The sequence below is a fragment of the Dromiciops gliroides genome, chromosome 1 (genome assembly GCF_019393635.1).
Source record: "Dromiciops gliroides isolate mDroGli1 chromosome 1, mDroGli1.pri, whole genome shotgun sequence".
NCBI classification, from domain to species: Eukaryota; Metazoa; Chordata; class Mammalia; order Microbiotheria; family Microbiotheriidae; genus Dromiciops; species Dromiciops gliroides.
In genome coordinates, this window is record NC_057861.1 from 64,704,395 (window position 1) to 64,730,985 (window position 26,591).

Below are 26,591 nucleotides of genomic sequence, written 5' to 3' on the forward strand. Positions count from 1 at the left end.
AACTGACAGTCTTGAGAGGTTAGATTACTTTCCCCATATCACACATCACATTTGTGACTAAAAGGACAGATAAGCCAGGACCAACATCTACATCCTATGTTCTCAAGTGAATGTGGGTGGGGAAAGAGCAGGCCTTCCGGGTCTACTGTTCAAGGGGAAGAAGGATCTCCCAGGTGCTTTCATTTTGGAGGAGAAAAAGAGGTCTAATGATATTAACAGTGTTTCCCAAGGTCACAGAGCCTGCGTGTGAAGCCAAATCCCCTAATTCTAGTCCAAGGCTGTTCATACCACAGTCCAGTTGGCTCCAGTTTCTCCCTCCTATCCAAACCTCCTCCCCTTTCTTGCTGGGGCAAACACTGGGGCCCAGAGCCATGGGAAGGAGAATTCCATAGGGCCAAATGTTCTCAGCTTGGTCCTTAGCCAGGGCAGTAGGCTTGGTCAAGGCTTAAGGGCCTCAATGTGGACTCCTGGAGCAGTCATTTCTCTATTAGGTATGCAGGCTTCCTTATTGCTGTGGAGGAAGAAGGTGAGGAGGGGAAAGAGACAACAATAAAGACAGAGGATACTTGGAGCTTTCAGGAAAAAGTCCTGGGGATCACAGTATTTAGAGCTGAAACAGATTGTAAGAGGCCATTTCAAATATTTAGTCCAACTCCCTCATTTCATGGATGAGGAAACTGAAGCCACAAGAGCAATGACTTTTCCAAAGCAATACAATCCTAAGTGACACAGGCAAGATTTCACCTGGGCCCTGTGGCTACACATTCAGAGCTCCTTTAACATGTTCCTTGGGGGAGGGGGAGAACCATTTGTGTAGTGAAGTCAGTTCACAGCCTGCACTGTCCCCAGAGCTGGGCTTGCAGATGCCTCTCTCACCTCAGGGCTTTTACACTGGCTGGTTCTACCTCCTGCCTGGAATGCACACCCTCCTCACTGCCACCATAACAGTCCCTTCTTTCCTTAAAAACTCAGCTCAAGCACCAAAGTAAGTGTGTGTGTGTGTGTGTGTGTGTGTGTGTGAGAGAGAGAGAGACAGAGAGACAGAGAGAGAGAGACTGAGGGTGAGACTGAGAGATGGAGAGAGAGACAGAAAGATGTTTTTATTCCCACATCCTGGCCTCTGCTATCAAAGTCTCAGAGACAACACTTGTGGGGGGGTGTTAAAGTACAGGCTCCAAGCTGCCTGGGAATTTCATTTGCTTTCTCAGATCTCTCAATCCCAGGGTTCACTAGACAGGGACTATATAGAAAATGCAAGAGGTAGTCCCAGTGGATGAGCCCAACCATCTCTGCAGAAAGGCCTATGGGCGAGGCTGTCCCACCTTCCCTTTCTCTCCCTTGACAAATATCTACTTCTTATCCAGGCCAGGGCCAGGATAGAGTCAATGAATCAATTATCTCTAAAAGCTAAACCAACTCAGGTGGATGATATCTGGAGAAGCCTCCAAAGCAGAAAGAAGCCTTAGGCTCTGACTTCGGACAGGGTGGGATACCACTGCACTGAAAGCCTTCCCATCTTGGTCCCTAACATCAAGCCCACACTCAGGAGCAAATCAGAAAAGCAAAAAGACCACAAGATGTTCAGCTGGAAAAGACTAAATGGTTTCAGTCCACCCCTCTTGTTTTACAGATGGAGAAGTAGGCCCAGGGATGGGAAGGGACTTGCCCAAGGTTACACAGCTAGTGTCCAATATACAATGAGAACCTCGTTGGGGCTTTGGGACTTGCCTCTTCCTTGTCTTAGCTGCCACTGACAGCTTCCTCACCAAGTATGGCTGTAATCCTTGTCCTGAAAGAGGTAGGTGCTCATTCCCAGGTGACTGTGAGGGAGGGAAAGCAAAAAAACCCATTTATGTCCAAGGATCAGGAATTGCCACTGATTTGGCAATGGGAAGATTGCAACATAAGAGAAGCATCTAAAGATAACAAAGCCCTCACCATCTGCCTAAGGGTAGTTGGTCCCCTAACTCTGGTCTCTAACATGTCTCAGAAGACAAGATGGAGAAAGGGATGAAAACAGAGAGGTGATAAAGAGAGGCTCAGCAGGAGCCCCTCCACGGAACACAGAATCGGCTCCAGGCCAAAGGCTGTCTGATTCTCATTCCTCCAAACCGCAGCAGGGCTAGCAGAGGGAAGAATCCTAGGGTCTTGCTGGCAATGGCCATAGGCCCCTCTCACATTTGGTGCTGTTAGCAGCAGATACCCCAATAGATTATAACTGAAAAGATGAGGGACAAAAGCAGGCCCCATGTAATCAGAAGATTTACAGACAGAAAAGATTTCAAGTTTACAGAAAGGGAAAGTGAGGCCCAGATAGAAGGAAATTAGTCAAAGCCAGTGACTTGCTTACTGGGCTCAAAGTAGAGAGAACAGGTCCTAGCTATAGTGAGAGAGAACAGTAAAGGACTGCAGACAAGGTTATCAGAGGGGACCAGAAGGCCTGGAAATGTTGTTTTACAAACAACAGAAGGTAAAAAACCCTCTGGTAAGAAAAAGGAAATCAAATTTATTTAAAAATAAAAAACCCACCCAGACTTGCCCATTCCCATCAAAGTATCATAGCTTATAGGAACTGCAAAGATCCCTCAAGATCAGCTAGTTCAACTTCATTTTACAGATAATGAAACTATAAGGCCCAGAGGAGTGAAGCAATTTTCTAAAGTCACACAGGATAGGATTTGAATCCAAATCCTCTAAGTGCAGTGCTCCTTCTAGCAGGCCACACTGTCACCACAACTGAGGATTGGATGGGCCTATAGATACCAAGTGAGTGCACTGTCCCTTTGTACAGTGAGGGTGACTGGGGCTCAGAAAGGAGCACACTAGCCTGAGTCCACACGATGTCTCAAACCCTTTCAGCTGGGCATAGGCTCCACCTTCACCCTCTTGGGCAGCCGGGGGGCAGGGGGCTGCTCCCTCTTGACACCTTCCTGCTCTGGTCTTTGGCGCTGGTCAGGGGGCTCTGCCTTGGGTGCTTCGGGCAGGGCTGGCAGGGTGGGGGGCTCAGCCTTCACCTGTGTCGGGAGGGGTAACAGGGGTGGGGCCCGTTCCACCACAAGGGGCCCCTGCCATTCAGGGATCTCCAAGCATAGGTGCTTCATGAGCTTGGCCATGACATCATCCACGTAGCCATGAATTCGAAGGTCAGCTTGGCGGTCCTGGGAGGAAAGGGGAGTCAGACCTAAGTGAGGGAGAACCTGGCCACATGAAATCTGAGTCCCAGGAGGCTGCTGAGACCAGGGACCAGGCCCTCTGGTGGAGTGGATGGGGCTAAGTACTCACATGCTTGGTGGCCTGCAGGTTGACTATGACTAGTCGGCCTCCTTTGCGTTTAGTGAGCAGAGGCAGGTTGCCACTGGGTCGGATCTGCAGGGATGTTCCCAGAGTGATGGATAGATCTGCATTCCTGGAAATGAAATGGGACAAGCTCATCACACTCAGTTCCCTGGATCCCCTTGGATCTGGACCTTCCCTCCTCCTCACAATGGCCAGCACTGCCATGTTCCCAGGCCCCCAGGATGAAAACTTCTCTTATCTCTGCCCCCTTCTTCCCCAAACCCAGGGAGGGGAAGGGGAAAGAATGTGGAAATCTGGGAGTTGGGACAGTAGGATTCCGCATTGCCTACCACCTGGGCTAGGCCGCTTATGTCCCTTCTGTCCCGTGGGTTTTTGAGCCTGAGCTTCTTCATCTGTTAAATGGGAGATTAATACCCATACTAGTCCTTTCAAGCTGTTTTGTGAGGAGAGTGCTCTGAGAATTTGTAAATGCTATAGAAAGAAATTTATCATCCAGTCCTCAGTCCTGTAGCTTCTGGCTCCACTCAGCCAGCAGTTTTTAAAAATAATAAGCCTTTGATTGTACATATATAATCTATATCAGATTACTTGCTGTCTTGGGGAGAGAGGGAGAAAAATTTGAAACTAGAAATCTTATAAAAACAAATGTTGAAAACTATCTCTAAATGTAACTGGAAAATAATAAAATATTTACATGAAAAAAAAAACATTTTAATTTATAGTTTTCTGTTCCAAATTTTATTCCTCTATCCCTCCCTCCTTTCCCTGCCTCTCCAAGGCAGTAAGCAATCAGATGTAAGATATATATGTGCAATTATGTAAAATATTACCATATTAGTTATTTTGTATAAGAAGACTTGAATAAAAGAAAAAAACCGAAAGAAATAGAGTGAAAAACAGCAAGCTTCAGTCTGTGTTTTATCCCTATCAGTTCTTTCTCTGAAGGCAGACAGTGTGCTTCATCACTAGTTCTTTGGGACTGTCATGGATCGCTGTATTGCTGAGAAGAGTTAAGTCATTCACAGTTCATCAAACAATATTTCAGCCAGCATTTTAAAAGCACCTTCTGTGTGCCAAGCACTATGCTAAGGACTACAGATACAAAAAAAGGTAAAAGAGGGTCCCTGCGGCAGAAAGCTGGGAAACCATTTTTATAGTCAGTATTTCTGACAAAGGCCTCATTTCTAAAATATATTGGGAACTAAATCAAATTTATAAGAATCCAAGTCATTCCCCAATTGAGAAATGGTCAAAGGATATGAACAGACAGTTTTTTTTTAATTATAAAAGCCTTTTCTGGGGCAGCTAGGTGGCGCAGTGGATAGAGCACTGGCCCTGGATTCAGGAGGACCTGAGTTCAAATCTGGCCTCAGACACTTGACACTTACTAGCTGTGTGACCCTGGGCAAGTCACTTAACCCCCAATGCCCCGCAAAAAACAAACAAACAACTGTGCATACCCTTTGACCTAGCAATACCACTATTGGGTCTTTTTCCCAAAGAGATCATAAAAAAGGGAAAAGAACCCACATGTACAAAAATATTTATAGCTGCTCTTTTTGTGGTGGCAAGGAATTGGAAATTGAGAGGATGCCCATCAATTGGGGAATGGCTGAACAAGTTATGGTATATGAATGTAATGGAATACTATTGTGCTGTAAGAAACAATGAGCAGGTGGATTTTAGAGAAACCTGGAAGGACTTAGATGAACTGATGCTGAGTGAGATGAGCAGATCCAGGAGAACATTATACACAGTATGAACAATATTGTGTGTTGATCAACTATGATAGACTTGACTCTTCTCAGCAATAGAATGGTCCAAGATAGTTCCAAAGGACTCATGATGAAAAATGTTTTCCAAATCCAGAAAAAAAAAAAGAACTGTGGAATATGGATGCTGATTGAACCATACTATCTCTTTTTTGTTTCTTTTTTGATGCTTTTCCCTTTTGTTCTGAGTCTTCTTTCACAACATGACTAATGCAGAAATATGTTTAATGTGATTGTACATATATAACCTATAACGGATTGCTTGCTGTCTTAGGGAGGGGGGAGGGAGGGAGAAAAAATTGAAACTAGAAATCTTATAAAAACAAATGTTGCAAACTATCTCTATATGTAACTAGAAAATAATAAATACTTTTATAGAAAAAAGAGGGTCCCTGCCCTGAAAGGAGCTGAGTTTTATGGGGGAGACAACATGAAAAATGGCTCTGAACAAACTGCAGACAGGATAGACTGGAGATAATCCCAGAGGTGAGAAACTCGCACCAAGCGGGACAGAAGCAGAGCTGAGGAGGGAAAGAATTCCAGGCATCAGACAGAGCCAGTGAAAATGCCTGGAGCAGAGAGAGGGAAAGCCCAGTTCTAGGAGCAGAAAGGAGGCTGGCATCACAGCAGTGTGTATAAGGGAGGGCAGAGGGAGTAAGAAAACTGAGAAGGTAGGAAGGGGTCAGTTTATAAAGGGCTCCAAAAGCCACAAAGAGGATTCTATATTTGATTCGGGAGGAAACAGAGAGCCACGAGAGAGAACTGAATAAAGGATCTGTGTGGGCAAGCTTGAGCTTCTGGAAGATCCCTCTGACAGCTGAGTGGAAGATGGGCTGCGGGGGAACCAGCCAGCAGCTCTTGGGAGAATCAAGGTGTGAGGTGACGAGGGCCTGCACTGGGGTAGCAGCTGGGTAAGTGGAGAGAAAGGGGCCATACAGCTGAAGCCTTCTCCAACAGCTTCCCAGAGCCTCCCTGGCTCGAGACTTTCCCCTTCCTCATTCATGCCCAAAGGCTACAGGCTCCACAGTCCCAGGAGGAGGACGGACAGGGGAAGGAGATGAAAGAGGAGGGAGCAAAGTACTCTGATTTATCATACCTGCAGGCTTCATCAGCAAGGTTGAGGTCTCTATCAGGCAGGGCATCTTCCCAGTCCAGGATGGTGTCCCTCAGTTCCCCCCTAAGATGGGCACAGAGGAATCCCTGATTCGTTGGGCACCTGTGACCGCTGCCAACCACTCTCAAACAAAGCCAAAATGAACTGCTTGACCCTAACCAATCAATAGGGCACCAGGGAAGAGGCCAACTAGAGCAGAGTTGTTGGAAATCGGATTCTACTGATTAGCCTGAGACACCTGTCCCCAAAGGAGTGACTCTGGTTAATGACAGGGCAGAGCAGAGTGGACAAAATCTGAAGTCAGGACACTTGGGTTTGAGTCTCCTCTGGCCACCTGTCTTCTGAGAATGCTGGTTCTAGTCCATGTTTTACCACTGCCTGGCTTCATGACCTTGGTCAAGTCACTTCCCCTGAACCAGAAGATCTCTAAGGATCCTTCCATAGCTAAACTACCAGGATCCTATCCTCAGATTGTTATTCTGGCAGATACAATTAGCATTATTATGCAGCAAGAGCAATAAGTAAGAGGAATCTCTCCAAATGGAAGGGATCATTGATACTGCTCAACAGCAGAGGTATCAAAGGAGTATTAAAATATAATTGGGATGGGGGCAGCTAGGTGGCGCAGTGGATAAAGCACTGGCCCTGGATTCAGGAGGACCTGAGTTCAAATCTGGTCTCAGACACTTGACACTTACTAGCTGTGTGACCCTGGGCAAGTCACACTCATTGCTTCACCACCACCACCCCCAAAAAAAGAAAAGAAAAAAAGAAGGATAATATAATTGGGAAATGTTAACAAAAGAAATAAAAATACAATACAACATAAATAATGTTAATTTGTGGTTTTCAAAGTCAATATGCAGCCACATAGATCTGTTTCTATTTGAGTTTGACCTATTTGCTCTAGAGTACTAGATACTACTGCAAGGGTTAAGAGTGTCATTCTCCCACTACAATTCTCCTCTGCAGTGGCATGGAGAATAAGTAGAATGGAAGGTCCTTTTGCCTCTGCCTTCCCAGAAGCACAAATGGTGCCTGCCTGGCACAGGGCAGCCACCTGATAAACACTTGCTGACCGAATGGAGGAGACCTCGGTAGCTCCCCCAGGTTAGGCTGGCCAGGCTCCAGATCCAGCCCCTGCTGAAAAGGGCTGCCAGTTGCCCTTGGGCAGACTATGGGCCAGCCTAACAGGTGCCCTTTCAATGGTGGGCACTTCCTTACCAAAGGCCCAAGGCAGGGAATATAAGGACGATGAACCCTTTTTCACACATGAGGAAGCTGAAACACAAAATTGCCACTGAGTGGCTGAGGTGACACGGGCGTAAATCACAGATTCAGGATCTTGGCTCTCATCCTATAAAGAACCTCAGAGGCATCCGTTCCAACCCCTCATTTTATAGATGAGAAAACTGAGGATAAAAGAGCAGAAGTGACTACAACAGATGTTCTCTAAAATTCCTTTCAGGCCCAAATTTGGTTTTCCAGGTCACAGGTCACTCACCTGCAGGCCCGAAGGCCTCGAGCCTTTGCCACCGTGCACAAGCGTCCTGTTGCCTTGAGGCCCATGCTGCCCACCACCACATCACGTACATACTGCCTGAAGAAGAGAGTCCAGGAACGAGGAAGGAGAAAGAGGAGAGAAAGGGGAGATCTGGGTGTGAACTTGGTGAATTTCCCTCAGACACATGCATCCTTAGAACAAGTGCTCTTGACAGCTATTACCATGATATCAAACCCACCACCTTGTCAGTCTAGTGTCCAACATTCTCTGACAGGTAAAGCCTTATTTATCCCCCTTCCAGCTCTAGGTTCCCCAGGGATTGGCATAGCTCCTCTTCCAAGAACGGCTTCAATAAATATGATTTCCTATTACTTTAATTAATATAATCCTTACTTTAAAAAATAATTTTGTTATAAACTGAACCACCAACAAATTTTTTTTTCTGTCTTTTTGAACAAACTGCAATTTTATCCATGTGGGTAGATACCTTCTCCTACAAGATACATCTCACAACACATCCTTGCCCTCTAAAATCTATGGGTTAGGCTGGTGTATTGCTGAGCTCAGCAATTCTGACTTGCGCTGGCACCAGGACGCCTAAGGAGGGATGAACCAGCCCAGGAGCAGGTTAAGGTTTCTGGGCCAATCCGTACTGGAATGAGGCCTATGAACAACCTGGGGAAGATAAGGAGATCCAGGCTCTAAATAAATAAATGGATAAAGAGATACATAAAATAACAGATAAAACCACAAACTCCAAACCTTTGGTAGTTTTTTGGAAGATGTATACATCAACTAAAAACAGTAACGGTGGAGTCTTAACCTCCCTGGGTTTCAGTTTCTTCCTCCATAAAATGAAGAGGTTGGACTAAAGGGCGCCTGTGGCCCCTTCACGCTCCGGAGCTTCTATTCTATGATCTTATTTGCTGCTGTGTCTCTTTTCCAGCTCTGGTGATGTTCACCGTATCAGACTTTGCTGCTGTCATTCATAATTCATACTGTAGATAACTTGATATAGGAGAGTGTCGGGGCATATCACTCTGACCAATTAAAGATGGTTGTCACAATGGGCATCCCTTGGTCAGGACCCCTATGAGACACTGCTTCCTTAGGAAAATCCGACCTCACTGACACTGCTTTAATATATGGTCCCCCTTTAAGCTGTGGATCCTTCAGTAAGTTCCAGGATTGCTTGTGCTCATGGCCTAGGACAGGGGCAGGACAGGGCCAGCCGGGAAGCCTTGGGCTCTTCTGATGTAACTCATCTCTCCTCCTCCCCCAGAGCTGCTTCCCCAATCTCTGCATGCTCCCCATCTCCCCCCTTCCATCCGCAGGCAGCTGGAGCACTCACGTCTTACACTTGGCACATTCTTCCACAAACATGTTCCCATGGAGCTCAGCCAGCTTGTCCCTGTGGAAAGGGTGAAGCTTAGTGGATAGGACCTTACGGCTAAACTTTCCCTGGCTTTCAAGGTTCAGGGTATCCAATACCAAAAGTCCAGAGACCACAGAGCTGGAGCCTGGCTTTGCCTATGATTTGTGACCTTGGGTAAGTCACTTTCCCCAGTTTCCTGCTCTGCCAAATAGGAGTTATATATAGCCCTTGCTCCTTCTTCACCTAGGGTTTAGAAAAGGGATGTGAAAAGCTACAAGTGTTATAACAACATAAAAGCTTATTACTAGAATTATTCCAAAGGGTGGGTGGCCCCTCAGATGTACAAAGGGACTCAGTGTTATGCTCTAGGTGGTTCTAAGGAGAGGGCTCCTTCTGCAGACCAGTCTCTTAAGAAAGTCTTGGGCAGTGATCCCCTCGGACATGGCCACTGTCCATAGAAATCTTGATACTAACTCTTAAGTCTGGCTCTGAAATACTCAGAGTTTCTCCCAAGCCAAACACAAAGCCCTCTCCCTCCTCCTTCCCAGAAGACTTTTAGCTATTTCAAACACCAGCTTAACAGAAGTATATCCCCGAATTCCTGTTCAGTAGAACAAGAATCACCTCAAGCCAGATTGTGACCAAGAGCAGTTATAACTGACAGTTTTAATGACTGAAACAAAAAACATGAGTCCCTCAAACCCCAGCCAAAAGATATGGAAGAGAGCTGAAGGAGAAAACCTCGAGTCCTATCCCAGGCTAGGAGAATGATGAAGGGGTTCTTACCCCCTAAAGGGCCGAGCACTAGGACAGAGTGAGGCCACAGAGGGTTCCTGACAAATATTCAGGGGAAATGGAGGTGGATGGGAGAAGGATCTGGACCCCGGGCTTGCCTTGCACTAGATTCCAAAGAGAGCATTTTTGCTTGCAGGGTTCAAAGATGGGGTGATGTAGGGGGAATAGGCTGAAAGTATGGAGGGAAACTATGGACAGAGAAAATAAGTACCTGGGGAAGCCAGAGCGCACGTGCAACCCATCTACATTCTGGCTCACGAGGAACTTCAGGATGCCCACTCGCTCCAGTTGTAGCAGGGCCATATGGGTCTGAGAAGGCCGGGCACTCTCAAACGTTGTGTCAAACTTGGGTGCCAGGCCCCGTTCCTCCATGGTCCACACACCCTGGGGACCCCTGGAGTGAAAAAAATGAATTACCGAAGGAGAGAAGCAAAAGAAACGGGTCTCAACTGAAAGATCACTTGGCATCTGTACTTTCCCATAATTACTGGTTGTGAATCTAGCTTCCCTGACCAGACTTTGAGCTCCTGGAGAACAGGGTTATTCCCTTCCTACTCGTATCTTACACAAAACATAGTTTTTAGCATTTTCCATAGTTTTTTGGGTTTTTTTGGTAACAAAGATAGTCATGCACAATAAAGTTCTTACTGTCCATGTCCAAAAGCTTTCTATAGATTTAGAAAGTGAACTCCTTACAACAACCCTGCAAGGTAGATTGTACAAGAATTATTATCCCCTTTATACCCATCGGGAAACTAAAGTTTAGTGATCTGCCCAGGACCCCACAAACAGTGAGTATCAGAGGAGAACTCAAATCTCAATCTTCTAATGCTAAACCCAGTACCCTTCCTCCTAGACTGAGCCACCATCACGGAGCAAGGCAAAAAGCTTGAGTTTAAGTCCGAACTCTGATACTTAGAGTTGTATTGTCCTGAGAAATGGAAGATAGCACGGAAGCCATCTCACCCAAATTCCCATAGAGCTCAGAATTCCCCTCTTGTAAGATTCCCAGGTGGCCATTTTACCACCTTTGCTCAAATTATTTCCAGTGATACGTAGTTCATTATCTTTTTTTCTTTCTTTTCTTTCCTTCTTTCTTTTTTTGGTGGGACAATGAGAGTTGCTACTTGCCCAGGGTCACACAGCTAGTAAATGTCAAGTGTCTGAGGCTGGATTTGAACTCAGGTCCTCCTGAATCCAGGACCGGTACTTTATCCACTGCGCCACCCAGCTGCTCTCAGTTCATTATCTTTCAAGACTGCCCAGTCCACTTGTTCCTTATTAGGAAGTTTTTCCTTATATTGAAACAAAAGCCAGCTTACTGGCAGATTCTGTCCATTGGTTCCAGTTTTGCCTCTGAGGTCAAGCAGAAAAGTACGATTCTTCTCCCATATGACAGCCCTTCACACACTGAAGACAGTGATTATGTCCTTTCAAAGTCTTCTCTTCTCTAGGCTAAACTACCTTAATGTCCTCATCCAGTCCTTTCGTGGCAACTTCTTCCCTCCTTCTCCAGCCTGGCCATCCTCCTTGAGACACACTTCAGTCTGTCAACGTCCTTCCTAAAATGCAGTGCCCAGAAGCAAGCACTATACTCAAGGGCAAAACAGTGTTTAGATTGACTTGCAAAAAAACACAAACAAAAAGCAAGAAAGACTGGCTTAGGGGGCAGCTAGGTGGTGCAGTGGATAGAGCACCAGCCCTGAATTCAGGAAGACCTGAGTTCAAATCTGGCCTCAGACACTTGACACTTACTAGCTGTGTGACTCTGGGCAAGTCACTTAACCCTCATTGCCCTGCAAAAAAAAAAAAAAAAAGACTGGCTTATCAGCCTTCTGCCTCACCAGTTCTCCTTCCCACCCTGAGCTCTGTCCATGGAATCAATTCAATGACCACTCATGGACAGAACATCCTACAAGGACTGCTTAACTAGAAGGATGAATTTGGAAAAGGCCTTATTGTAGGTAGCTAGTCCCAGGTTACTGTGACCACCTGGCAGCGCTGTCCCCACTCACCTGAAGTCTGGGATGCCTGAGGATGTGCTGATGCCTGCACCTGTGTGAAATACCACATTGGAAGATCTCTGAATCAGCTGTGCCAGCTCCCATACTTTCCTGTCTAATTCTTCAGGGGGGTCAAAGATCTATTGACAAAAAAAAAAAAAAGGATCAGGAAGCTATTAGGGTATCTGCAAGGGAAAAGAAGTCAATCAATCTGTTTCAGGAAGGATATCACCCTTGTACCCATATTATGGCGGCCAGATGGCTAGGAAGTTAGTTGACTAATCAGCAAATGTATCTTTTTTTTCTTCATAAAAGTATTTTATTATTTTCCAGTTACATGTAAGATAGTTTTCAACATTTGTTTTTATAAGATTTTGAGTTCCAATTTTTCTCCCTCTCCCCCCTCCCCAAGACAGAAAGTAAAATGACATAGGTTATACACATACAATCACATTAAATGCATTTCTCTATTACTCATGTTGTAAAAGAAGAATCAGAACAAAAGGGAAAAATCTAAAAAAAAAAAGAGAAAAAGTAGGAACAGTAAAGAAAAGTAGAAATGCTTCAATCTGCATCCAGATTCCATAGTTCTTTTTTCTGGATGTGGAGAGCATTTTCCATCAGGAATCCTTTGGAACTGTCTTCAGCAAATGTATCTTGAATAAGCATTGCTAAAGGAAGAGCTGGGCCCAGGACTGAATAGCAGGAAGAGAAGGGACTAGATTCCATTTGTGTAGTTCTTCAATGATGCCCGTATGTTCCATGTCTCAAATGCCCATTTGCAAATACCAGCTTTCTCCCTGTGAAGCTATGAGTCTTCAAACAACAGAAACCACAACCTTGGAAAAATTAAGATTACAGTTGACTCCAAAGTCAATAGAAAGATATGTGGGTTTAAAGTAGGTTTAAATAAGGAGTGACATGTTATCAATAATGAAAAGCAAAAAAAAGTCCTGTAAAAGATCTCACCCATGACACGTATGAACAGAAAGAGCAATAGGCTAGTAATTTCGAAAGACTGGTAAGCTTGAGCTACATCAGTATCCACAAAAAATTAAAAAACCCAGAGAACATATCCATATAGGATATGTGTCTTACTTGACTACAGATGTATAACCTAGATTGAATTGCTTGCCTTCTCAATTGAGGGAGGAGGGAAGTGGACAGGAGAAAAGGAGAGAGAGAATTTGGAACTCAAAATTTGAAAAAAAGAATGTTAAAATTGTTTTTTACAGGGGCAGCTAGATGGCGCAGTGGATAGAGCACCGGCCCTGGATTCAGGAGTACCTGAGTTCAAATTTGGCCTCAGACACTTAACACTTACTAGCTGTGTGACCCTGGGCAAGTCACTTAACCCCAATTGCCTCACTAAAAAAAAAATTGTTTTTTACATATAATTGAGGGAGAAAATATTAAAAATGTTAAAAGGAAAGAAAAAAGGAAAATATCCATATAGAAATCTGGACAGATCCACTATGGAGAATTTATGAAAAGACCAAGACCTATAAAGCCCAGAATAAAAAGGCTCCAAGGGTTGAGAAATGCACTAATAAAGGAAATATCTACATTAAGGAGATAATAGATTTACCACGTAAGGAAACAAGTGTTTCTCCTTTTCCTAACTATTTCCAGAGAAGCTGACCACCTGTTCCCACCACACTTCCCTTAGTAACAAGCCCTAGGAGCTCACAATCAGACTATTTCAGCAGTTAATCCTGGGCTTTCCCCATGGCACTTGTTTCATCTTCTGCCTTACCTGAGTTACAGTGAGGCCTTCTCCATCTTGAAGACAAAGAGATCACTTTTGTGCTTTAAGTGACTGACCCTCAAATCCAGGTTTGTTTCTTTTCTTTTTCTTTTTTCTTTTTTGCAGGGCAATGGGGGTCAAGTGACTTGCCCAGGGTCACACAGCTAGTAAGTGTCAAGTGTCTGAGGCTGGATTTGAACTCAGGTACTCCTGAATCCAGGGCCAGTGCTCCATCCACTGCGCCACCTAGCTGCCCCCAGGTTTGTTTCTTTTTTTGACCTGGAAAGCATATCTCCTGGAATTCTCCTAAAAGCCTATAAGTTTCTTCTTCTCCTCCTTCTCCTCCCTCTCTTTCTTCTTTTTTGTTTATTTAGAATTGTATTTTTCCCAAATTACATGTAAATACAAATTTTGACATAAATTTTAAAACTGTGTTCCAAATTCTCTTCCTACCTCCTCCCCGCCCAAGAACTCAAGCAATTCAATATAAGATATACATGAGCAGTCATGCAAAACATTTCCACATTAGCCAGGTTGTGAAAGAAAACAGACAAAAACAAAACTTCAGATAGAGGAACTAACAAAAAAAATTTGCTTCAATTTGTATTGACACCATCAATTCTCTCTCTGTAGATTGACTGCATTTTTCATAAGACCTTCAGAGTTGTCTTGGATCATTGCATTGCTGAAAATAACCAAGTCATTCACAGCAGATCATCTTGCAGTACTGTTGTTATTTTGTATGCAGTACATTTCATGCTGCATCAGCTCCTGCAGGTCTTTCCAAGTTTTTCTGGTAGCATACTGCTCACCATTTTTTTTTATAGTAAGCTACATTTATATAGTACTTTAAAGAGAGATTTTGTTGTTGTTGTTGTTTTTGTGGGGCAATGAGGGTTAAGTGATTTGCTCAGGGTCACACAGTTAGTAAGTGTCAAGTGTCTGAGGCTGGATTTGAACTCAGGTCCTCCTGACTCCAGGGCCAGTGCTTTATCCACCTAGCTGCCCCAAGAGATTTCTTTATAATAAACCTATGAGGTTGATTCTTGCAACAACAGTCATAGATAACATTTATATAGTACCTTATACCTGACAAGACTATAAGCTTCTTGAAGGCAGGAATAACAACTGATTTATCTCTGTATCTTTCCCAGGACCAAACATGGGACTTTGTATATAGCAAATGTTGATTGGTTAAATGAATTGAATTTCTTGGGTATTTGGAAAAGGTGTTGTTTAAAGAGTCAGAGATTTTGAGCTGGAAAGGACCTTAAAGGCTACTGAGTCCAATCTCCTCATTTTGTAGATGAGGAGACTGAGGCAAGAGTTGCACAGCTAGTGAGTATCTGAGGTGGGATTTGAACTCTGCTCTTCCTGACCCCAACTCCAGACTTCTACCTACTGCACCACTCTCAAGTTTCATGGAATCTGTTCCATCTCTTCCAAGTTCTCCCCAGAATCATACAAAGCTCTGGGAGCTTCATAAATACATACAGAACAATGATCTCCTGACACACAGTCCACTGATCCTTCCACTGTGCCACATTTATTCCTGAGAGAAGAGTGAAATCGCTAGCACTTTTTCAGACATTTATTAAACTCCTACCATTCACTTGTGTTCCACAGAGAGAACCTAAGTCTATTTCAAGTTAACCATCTTTTAAAGCTGTGTGCTTGGGGTGTTTTCTCCTTTCAGTTACTACCCAGTTGGTTTGTTTCTATCCCTAGGGATGGGGCATGACAGCTGTGTCAGAGAGAGAGGAGTATCTTTCTTGGAGAGAAAAGTATCTGAGCTCAGCAGTAAGGAAGAGTGAAGACAAGAGGAGATGGAAGTGGGATTAACATCTAATTAATGGGATCCTAATTTGAGCTCATCTAAATTATGTAAGCAAGCATTCATTAGCTCCTCTGCTCCAGCAGGCTTGGCTGCCATTACGTCTCAGCTCTGCCTGCAATGGGCATGTCAGAGTGGACATATTTAGTAAACCTGGAACTTAATTAAAGGCAAGATGAGCCCCATATTTGCCTAGAATATATGACTGGACAAATAGTTCCTGTGAAACATCTGGGAATGTTTGTGGACTAAAAACTCAACAGATTGGTGCTGTTGTATCTCCCCTTGCCCCTACAATTTCATCCTAGATTGAGAGGCACGGTACCCAAAACAAGGTGATATTCCACTGTTCCCTAACCTTGTCAAACCACAACTAGAATCCTGTGTTCACTTCTGGGCATCAGATTTTAGGAAGAAAAATAAGTTAGACAACAACATCTAATAGAGGATAACCAGGAAATTAAAGGGCCTCCAGATCTTGCCATGGGAGGACCAGATGAAGGAACTGGGATGGTGAGCCCAGAGAAGATGTAGGGGAGGAGGCCATGATAGCTATCTTCAAATATTTGAAGGAGTGCACATGGAAGAGGGATTAAATTTGTTCTGCTCAAAACCAGAAGACGAGTATAAGAACAAGAAACAGAATGCAAAAGGGCAGATTTCCACTCTAGTTGTTAGCAACTTCTTTCTTACAGATGTTCTTCTCAACCACCCATTCCACTGGGGGGAAGTCTTCACATGCCTGGGGTAGAGACCCCCAACTCACAGACAGTTTGAGGCCTGCCAGTTACCCTCAAATAGGGTTAAGCCGTTCGCCAGGGTGTGGCTGCTGCACAGCTTCTTGGAGCCCCAAGTCAGAGTTGGGCGAAATGCAGACACCAAAGGTGGATGAGCAGCCCTAAAAAGGGCTCAGCAAGCCCTCATACTGGAGGTGCTAGTCCTCCCTGAACAGCCCATACAAATAAGACAATATATGTAAAGCACTTGGCACAGTGCCTGGTACAAAGTAGGCCCTTTCTAAATGTTAGCTGTGATTATTATTAGGAGATTGGCTTCAACTTAACCAGAAGGCCTCGGGCAAAGGCTAGAAAGATCCCTTGGTGAAGGTTTTCGGGATTCTTAGCAAAGTACTAGTGCATCTGATGGCCTTAAGACCTCCTACAGTGCTGAAATGGAATCCTGGGATTTGGGGAAGGTAACATTTGGACTGACACAGGATCTAGGATGGAACCTCCTTAATCTGCAGCCAAGGAAATAAGGTCCTGAGAGGTTAAATGATTTGTCTCAGGTAGTGAAAAGGAAAATAATCCCGAAGATTTAAATTCAGGTTTTCTGACTATGTTTAGCGAGTTCTTGCCACTGTCCAAACTCCTGGGCTTTAAAAGAGGTAGAAATGCACCCAGAGAATCACTTGGGACACCCGGGACAGCCCCATTGTATACAAGAGGCCTGCCAAATTCTCCAGTTCACTCCATGTTCTAGGTTCTTTACAGCACTGATATTCCATGCTTTACATCTCCTCGAAACTCTGACATTCCATGTTCTCAACTCTCTAGTGGTCTAGCCCAGGGCTTCTTAAACTTTTTCCACTTGAGACCCCTTTTCACCAGATAAATTTTTACTTGACCCCAGGGTATAGAGGTATATAAAATAGGTGTATACAAGTATATAAAATAGGTATACATAACCTTTTACTGCTGCCCAATTTTCCTCAACCCCCACATTCAGTTACATGACCCCATGTGGGGTTTCAACCCACAGTTTTAAGAAGCTTTAGTCTCCTCTTTATCCCCGGCAAATGAAGGGCACTCATACCTCTCTCCTGGCCCACAAAACGCCTTTCTTCATATTCTGACATATATAACATAAACACATATACACATACATATATACATTCATGTATACACAATTAATCATACATGTATGCACATACACTATATAGTATACACATACACTTGTATACATTATATATACAAATATATATGCATCTATTAATATACATTAAAACGTTATATATAGTAGCTATATACACATATCTACATCTTAGATGACAGATAGACAGATAGAGAGAGAGAGAAACAGGCAGGCAGACAGACAGCCAGACAGCTATTTCTTTCAAGCCCCAGCTCAAGTTCTATTTCAAGGTCTCTGATTCAGCCAGTTCTCACTCAATTCACCAACAAATATGGAGCACCATCTTTGTACAGGGTCATGTGTGAGCTATGTTTTAGCTGAAAACTTCTTAAACTGTGGGTCTTGACCTCACATGGGGTCAAGCAACTGAATGTGGGGGTTGCAGAAAAATTTTGCAATAGTAAAAGATTATATATAACTATTTAATACATCTATATACCCGGGGTAGCACAAAAATTCCTCAGGTGAAAAGGGGTCTCAAGTGGAAAAAGTTTAAGCAGCTCTCCTTTAATTTATGCTGTCTCTCCCCTCACTCCCCTTCCCCCCAATAGAATGTAAGCTCTTTGACGATAGTGTCTGCCACAGAGAAGACACTTGCCAAATGCTTATTGACTGGTTGAAATAATAATAAAATGAAGTCTAACAGTATGAGATTGCTTCCTGCTGAAGAAACACATCAGAGAATCTTTAAAAAGTTCCATGTTTTGTCTTGGAGAAAGGAACAAAAATAAAAACATATTCCTATTCTCTCTTTAAGGTTTTCAAAATGCTTTCTTCACGATGCTGCAAAAAAAAAAAAAGTAGTAGTCCAAGGATTATGTCCATTTTCCAGATAAGAAATTAAGACTTTGAGAGATTAAGTTAGGTGACAGAGGATAAGAGCATGCTGGACTTGGAGTCAGGAAGACTTGAATTCAAATCCAACATCAGATTCTTTCTAGCTGAGTGACTTTGGGCATATTACTTAATCTTTGTCTGCCTGGGTTTTCTCAGCTGCTACCTCCCAGAATTGTTGAGAGGTTAAACAAGATAACATAAGCACAGTGCTTTGCAAACTTTAAAGCGCCATATAAAAGCTGGTTATCATTAAGTAGGGTCCTGGCTTCCTTCAAGTCCCAGCTAAAATCCCATCTTCTACAAGAAGCCTTTCCTGATCCCCGTTAAAACTAGTGCCCTTTCTCTATTGATTATATCGATTATATATCTTGTTTTTCATGTTGCCTCCTCTCATTAGACTGTGAGCATCTTGACAGCAGGAACCATCTTTTGCCTTGTGTCAGCGCTCAGCCCAGTGCCTGGAACACAGCAGGCGCTTAATTAATGTGTATTGACTGACCCAGCTAGGAAGCGTCTGAGGCTGGATTCAAATCAGATTCCACCCCACCCCCATTCCTGCAGGGGTTTTTTTTTGGGGGGGGGGGAGCGATGATGACTATTCTCTATTTACGTACCCCCTACCCACACACAAAGTGCTAAGGGGCCGCGTAGAGTAGTAAATGAATGGGGTGTCCCCCTACCCAGGATGTGGATGGAGGAGGGCCTCTAGGCTGAGGACGGGGTAGGAGATCGGCATAAAGGAGACAAGTGGTCAGTCTATCCTGAGGACAGCAATGGGGGTGAGGGTGGGGGTGGGTCCCAAGGGGAGGGGACCGGGCTCAAAGCGACGCCCTTCAGGGCGGCCCGAAGTCAGTCCACATGCTGGTGGGGGTTGGGGATGGCGGGGACCCCGGCCCAGTCCCTCCGGGCCCCGCCCGGCCTCACCTCGGGGAGCCCGCATTTGCCCTTATCCGCATAAGGCGAGAGCCCAGCCGCGTAGTTCACCGACATCCTCCCCCAGGCCGCGGCCCGGCCAGGCCCGGAGGCCCCCAGCCCCAGCCCCTTCGGGTTCAATAAAGTTTTCCTTGTTGAGGATGCTTCCGCCGGAAACTCTGTGGCCAGGGCGCACCCGCGAAACCAGAGAAAGAAGGCGGGGGGACTGGCTGGTGGTGGTGGGAGGGGTGGGGTGGTTAAGGGTCTGCGCGTGCGCAGTGGTGTAAGTGGGAACCGAGGCGCCGAGGGACATCTTAATTCCTGGCACAGCCGGGCAGTTTGAAAGCTTAAACCTAGAGAAGAGGGTAGGGAGAGGAAGCCATGGTGACCAGTGGGCATGCGTGGCTGAGTGGCCCGCGCTCTCTAACTGGAGTCAGGCAGAAAGACCTGGGTTCAAATGTCACCCTTGACTCTTAAAATAATAGCATTTATATATCGCTTTAAGATTTGCAAAGCCCTCATCCTCACTCCTGTCTCCTATTGATATTAATATTCTTTAGGAGACTGCTATAATGTTGATGAATTTGGAGTTAGGAGAATTGGATTGAGACTGACAACTTTCTGAACCTCAGCTGCCACATCTGAAAAATGGATCTCCCACTAAAGTGAAGATGTTATCCTGTTTCTGATCCCGGTAACGATTTGCCCAGAAGCTTTAACCTGCTCTTTTTTTCCAATATGAGGTAGTTTGCTGTTCCCTTAGCATCCTGGTGGCCCTCGGCTCTAAGGCACCCACCACATTGGTACCTGACTTAGTTAGCATGGACTAGCCCAACCTACCAAAGCTCAGAACTCCCGCGCCTCTCTGATAGCGGGAATGATAGGTGTGTTGGCACACTACTGTTTTTGTCTAGTCCTTTGCCAGGTCAAAGTGCGATGTGATTTGAGATTAGTAATAGACAAATATTGTTTATTTTGTGAATAAATACTACTCTGCAAGGTAAGAACAATTTATTAAAAACAAGATAATTTATTGTCTTTTATCTGCAGTAGAGTACCTCCAACCCTTGTATGGAGGTATGGAGGAGAGTGTGAATGGTACTAGGGAAGGAACACTCAAACCTTTTAAATCAGGGATCCTTGAGGTGTCCGAGTGTGAGATATACTACTTTCCCTCAGGGCGGCATTCCGAGAAAAGTGCTTTCTAACCCACAAAGTGCTCGAGGAACTGGAAATATCAGTAATGTTATTCACTCTATTCATAATCGTAGACAAGGATGAAGCTCAGTGAGACTTCTGCATGTAGTGACATGAGCTCATTCTTTTCCTTCTCCCTGGTCTGAGCTCACTGACCTCACCTGGAGAAAGGCATATTTGTCCTCCATTCTCTATCAATTCCTTCCTAGAGCTGGGAAAGGAAAGGCTAGATGCTCAGGTGTGTGATTCCATATCATCCTTTCTGTCACAGGGGAGAAGGAGGCATTCCTCAATAAAGAATTACACCCTCATACACATTCCAATTAAAATTAAAGTGGTTTTTTTATTTGGCACTAGAGAAAGTGATCAAGTGGGAAGTCAGGTCCTCCTGAATCCAGGGCCAGTGCTTTATCCACTGAGCCATATAGCTGGTGCTTTATCCACTGTACCACCTAGCTGCACCCCCCCCCAACCTTACTTCTTAGGTATATGTGTCCTGATATCTAGTTGGTTAATCTATTTTTTAAAATTAAAATTAAAATTTTTGTGTGGGGCAATGGGGGTTAAGTGACTTACCCAGGGTCACACAGCTAGTAAGTGTCGAGTGTCTTAAGGCTGGATTTGAACTCAGGTTTTTCTGAATCCAGGGCCGGTGCTTTATCCACTGTGCCACCTAGCTGCCCCTAGTTGGTCAATCTAAACTTTAATAGTCCCTTGATTCCTCAATATGTCTGTCCTGTTATATGGTCATCTTTGGTTTTGCTTCTCACAGGAGAAACTTCTGATCTATCCTAAGCCCCATATCATTTCCATGCAGGCAGGAGCTAGAAGACTTGAGAGACTAGGACTTAGGGACTTCCACTGGAGCCAAAGGCTCTCTGCCTTGTCACTGCAGCCTGAGCTGGCCCAGAGCAGAGGGTGATTGATCCAGGACAAGTCCAGGAAAGCTCTGGTGGCCAGGGCTAGGATCTGAAGGTCAGCCTAACAGAGTGGGAGCCAACAGAGCAGAGGCAGGTTTGAACCAGAGGAAACTGATAGCACTGGCAGCTTTTATGAAAACTCCCAGCTCCAAGGAGACCAGCAGAATGTGGTACCAATCTTCAATACATCTCTGTTTCTCAGACTGGTTGCCAAGCCAATTTCAGCCCTCTCCCCCCTCCTTAGATCTCTTCCGAAATAAGGAAGACCTGAGTTCAAATCCAGCCTCAGATACTACTAGCTGTGTGACCCTGGGTAAATTAATTTCTGCTTACCTTAGTTTCCTCAACTGTGAAATGGGGATAATAATAGCTGTTGTGAAGATCCAATGAGATCATATTTGTAATGTGTTTAGCACAAAGTCTGGCACAAAACAGGTGCTTAATAAAGGTTGGTTCCTTTCCCCTTATTTTTCCCTCCCTTCTCCCTCTGGCAGAGACGATGGAAGGTAGGAAGATCAGTGGAGAATCTGACTTTTCTACAGTTGCCTTTCCCTGGAATGAGTCACATGGTCATTAAAATGTAAATTAAAATTAAAATTAAAATCTAAATCCTGTAGCTAGTAAGTGTCTGAGTCCCCATTTGAATTCAGGTCCTCCTGAATCCAGGGCTGGTGCTTTATCCACTGCGCCACTTAGCTGCCCCTGAGAGAAAAGACGTTTAACTATTTTTTGGTAATTTTTCAGGATCCTCCAGGTCAAATAATAATGTAACAAATAGTGAACATTTTATATAGCACTTACTATGGGCCAGACACTATGCTAACCATTTTACAAATATTATCTCATTTGATCCTTACAACAACTCTGGGAGGTAGGTGCTGTTATTATTCTGATTAGAGTAATGGGGAAACTGAATCGAGCAGAGGTTAAGTGACTTTCCTAGAATCCCACTGCAATCAAGTGTATGAAACTGAATTTCAATTTAGGCTTTCTTACTTCAGGTCCCTTTTTCTGTGCACTATGGCGCCACCTATGTGTCCTAGATATATAAATCTAGAACTTTTATATAGAACTGGTAGTCAGCCAAGCTTGTCTGTGAGTTTGGGAGAGCTCAGAATATGGGAAGGGACACTGGGAGTGTCCTCCAGTGAGCGATAAGAGACTGAATGAAGTCTTTGGGAAAACTGGGCTGCCTTTGGAAGGAAGAAAGGAAGGAAAGGAGGAAGGAAGAAAGGAAAGAAAGAATGAGGAAGGGAAAGAGGAAGGAAGAAGAAAAAGGAGGGAAGAAAGTGTTATGGGGGAAATAGAGTAGGGGTTTGAGGTAGGGGTTCTTAGGAATTCCTCTTTAAAGAATTACACCCTCTTGCACACAAATCCAATTAGAATAAAATAGTTTATTTAGGTGCTAGGGGAAGGAACTCAAGAGAGAAATCCTTGGACTTCTCAAGGGGAGAAGGCATGGCACAGAGGCGTGGCTCTGAGATACTTATCTCCTTGAGCAGGAGACAGGGAAATCCTTTTATAAAGGCCCAATGGTGGTCTGATGAGGTGATCATCTGACTGTGGAAAGTTTCCTTATTGGGGGAGGACCATCGCCCAATGGTGGTGGCTGGGGGGAGTTGGGTGAGGGGTGGCTGGGGGCCTCTCAAGCCATCTCTCTCCCCCTCATGCCACAAAGGCAGCAGCCACACCTAATCTTATCTACCCAGGGGTGGGGGAAACTGAAATGAAGGGCGGTGGTCCTGGAGTTAACTCAGTCCAGATCCTGTGCTGCTTATCTCTTTAGGTATGTCTCCTTTGGTTGAGTTTCTCAAGAAGGTTCTTTTGATTTACCCCACAAAACTTCTGGGGTACCCAGGGCCATTCAAATGAGGTGCCCAGGCCCATAACAAAAGGAAGGAAGGAAAGAAAGGAGGAAGGAAAGAGAGATGGAAGGGACATCCCCCTGACATACCAGAGACCTTCCTCCATTTCTCCTGACCTGGCAAGGATGTCAGTAGAGCACTCGGCCTATCCATCTGTCATTCCCCCTCCTCACCTCATGATCACCCCATCTTTTCTTCCTTACATCACTTTTCTGAAGACATCTTTTAGACCTGTCCTTGGAGCATGTTGTATTGATTTCAGTTCTTTAGAGACTGTTGTGCTCCATGTCTCACACACCACCTTAATGTCAGAAGAATATTGGTATGAAAAAGACAGGCCTTAATTTCCTGGAAAAGCCTGAGTCTTTTAAGAGAACTTTGCAGGGGGGCAGCTAGCTGGCACAGTGGCTAGAGCACTGGCCCTGAATTCAGGAGGACCTGAGTTCAAATCCGACCTCAGACACTTGACACTTACTAGCTGTGTGACCCTGAGCAAGTCACTTAACCCTCACTGCCCCACCCAAAAAAAAATAAGAGAGAAGAGAGAGAGCTTTTCAGGTTAATGAAGACAATCCAACTCTCTTCATTTTTAATTCTGGGCCCAACTCATTGTTCATTGGTATCGTCTGTCCCAGCTATACATACTAATGGACAAATTCTATAGGTAGTCTAACTGCCTGTGACATTTCAGACAATAGACATTCTTCATTCATTTGGTCTTTCCTGTATGGATGATAAGATTCTTTCCACCTACCCCCACCCCCTTTTAAAAATGTTCAATAACTGCTCTTTTGAATGGTTACAGATCGCTTCCAGAAGGTTCTGAAATGTTCCAGGGCTTGATGCCACTAGCCCAATGTCATCTTCAAAGAGGAACATCTAAAAGACTTCATTCTCTCCAAAGTCACTCATGATCTCCTAATTGCCAAATCTGGTGGCCTTTTCTCAAGCCAGCAACATTGGATGACCTGTGCTTACTGAATAATGATGCTCCATCTTCATCTTTTTGTCTTTGTACTGACTGTCCCCCATACTTGGAATGATCTTTCTCCACCTCCAATTCAGCTCCCCTGGCTTACATCAAGAGTCCACTCATGTCCCACCTTCTTCAAGAAGCCTGGATGTTGGCAGTACCAAAGGCATAGAGAGAGGGGAGATGGAATGTTGGGAATGCAGGACAGGGAGAAGGCCAGTTTGGCTAGATCACAGAATGGGGGGGGGGGGGAGATAATGTCCAGTGAGGCTGGAATGGTAGGTTGGGCCAAAGCTAGGCTGTGTAGGGCTTTAGAAGCCAAAAAGAGGAGGTTTGTTTTTTGTTTGTTTGTTTGTTTGTTTTAATCTAGAGGCAATAGGAAGCACTGGAGTTAGTTGAATAGGGGAGTCAAATACTTAAGGAAAATTATTTTGGCAGGAGTGTGTAGAATGAATTGGAGTGGTAAGAGGTTTGCAGAACTGAGATAAATTAGGAAATTGTTATGATAATCTAGGTGAGAGGTAATGAAGGCCTGAACTCAGGTAACAGCTATGTGAATGGAGGAGAGAAGGGGTCAGATGTGAGGGATGGTGTGAATACAGAATGGCAAGATTAGGCAAGTGATTGGATATAAGGAAAAGTGAGGAGTCAAGGATAATGCCAAGTTTTTGAACCTGAGACATTGGAAAGATGGTGGCACCTTCAAAAGAAATGTTCTTGAAGAGGACCAATGACATCACAAGGGTGAGGACTTGCTCATGAATTGAATTTAAGTGAGGCAGAGCTGCACAAAGTCATCAGCTCACTCCCTCTTCCAGAATCATTGGAGTCCAGTGGCAAGACAAAAGTCAAGATGACCAGTGATGGCCCAGGAGACAGTGGGTGACCTTGGCCTTTTTAAATTAAGGTCTTTCCCAGGTCTCAGTTTGTCTGAGGCAACACCCATTCAGTGATTAAGGGCTAGGTAAGAATTGACACAAAAGATGGCCTAGTTTGCCACCATGAACTAACCAACAGAAATAGGAAAGTTTGGAATAGGGGAGGTTTTAGGTCAAGAAGAAAGATAATTAATTCAGTTTTTGAAACATTGAATTTAAAATTTCTTTAGGACATCCATTTTGAAATATCCAACAGTCAATTAGTGATAGGGGACTATAGCTCAGAGTAGAGACTGGGGCTAATTATATTGATCTGAGAGTCATAACTATCATAGAGATACTAGTTAAATCTATGGGAACTGATGAGATTACTGAGGAAAGATATATAGGGAGAAGAGGCTCAATAATCCATAAGCACAGTGGCGTCTAGTACTTCCTTTACCTTTCAGCCAGTAGCAAAATGGGAAAGATGTGACCTATTGTAGAATATTCATGATTAATACCCTCATTCAAGATTCCATCAGTTCATTGGGGCAGCTAGGTGGCGCAGTGGATAAAGCACCGACCTTGGATTCAGGAGTATCTGAGTTCAAATCCAGCCTCAGACACTTGACACTTACTAGCTATGTGACCCTGGGCAAGTCACTTAACCCCCATTGCCCTGCAAAAAAACAAACAAACAAACAAACAAAAAGATTCCATCCGTTCATGTGCTGATGAGTCTCATAAAGATCTTGTAGAGATGGGAAGTAGGCCTATAGTCAGTAGTTGATGTTCTTTTGGTTTCTTTGTTTTTTTTCCAAGATGGAAAAGAACAGAAATGTTTTCTATGCCTTTGGCATCTTCTTCAGAAAGCTTGTGGATCATTCTCTCAATGTCCTCACAATTATTTCAACTTCAGCCTGCTTTTCCCACCTTTGTTCTCTTTAGTCCCATTTCTATCTCCTCTATAAGCCCATCTGGAACTGTGATGAGTAGAAGCCCAATATGGTGGCTCTTCTGTCCTTGACAGTGAAAACTGTTATTTTTTTTTTCTGATAAAGGTATTTTATTTTTTTCCAGTTACATGTAAAGATAGTTCTCAATATTTGTTTATACAAGCTTTCCAATTTCAGATTTTTCTCCGTCCCTCCCCTTCCTCCCCCTCCCCTAGACAGCAGGTAATCTGATATAGATTTTATATATATGTGTATGTTTATATATACATAATAACATTAAACATATTTCTGCATTAGTCATGTTATAAGAGAAAAATCAGAGCAACGAGGAAAAACCTCAAAATAGAAAAACAACAGCACCAAAACCAAAAGAAATAGTATGTTTCAATCAGCATCTATACTCCACAGTTCTTTTTTTTTTTTTCCCCTGGATTTGGAGATTCTCTTCCATCATGAGTCTCCTGGAACTCTTCTGTACCATTGCATTGGTGAGAGAAAACTGTTATAAAAAAAATCATTGCAGGGGCAGCTAGGTGGCGCAGTGGATAGAGCACCAGCCTTGGATTCAGGAGGACCTGAGTTCAAATTTGGCCTCAGACACTTAACACTTACTAGCTGTGTGACCCTGGGCAAGTCACTTAACCCCAATTGCCTCACCAAAAAAAAAAAAAAATCATTGCAGATATTTTCCATTTTCCTTAGGGATTTTTTTTTTT

General features: G+C 44.1%; 1 protein-coding gene across 1 annotated transcript; it reads right to left on the minus strand.

The window, feature by feature from the left end:
- Positions 1-648: 648 nt before the first annotated feature.
- SIRT6 (sirtuin 6) lies at positions 649-19,283 on the minus strand. The gene is made up of 8 exons (XM_043984689.1): positions 19,117-19,283; positions 11,873-12,000; positions 10,069-10,251; positions 9,039-9,098; positions 7,688-7,783; positions 6,166-6,246; positions 3,283-3,406; positions 649-3,158 (listed from the first exon to the last, which is right to left on the minus strand). The coding sequence occupies exons 1-8, from the start codon at positions 19,180-19,182 to the stop codon at positions 2,856-2,858; spliced, it is 1,041 nt and encodes a 346-aa protein (XP_043840624.1). The 5' UTR covers positions 19,183-19,283; the 3' UTR covers positions 649-2,855.
- Between the last annotated feature and the right edge of the window lie 7,308 nt (positions 19,284-26,591).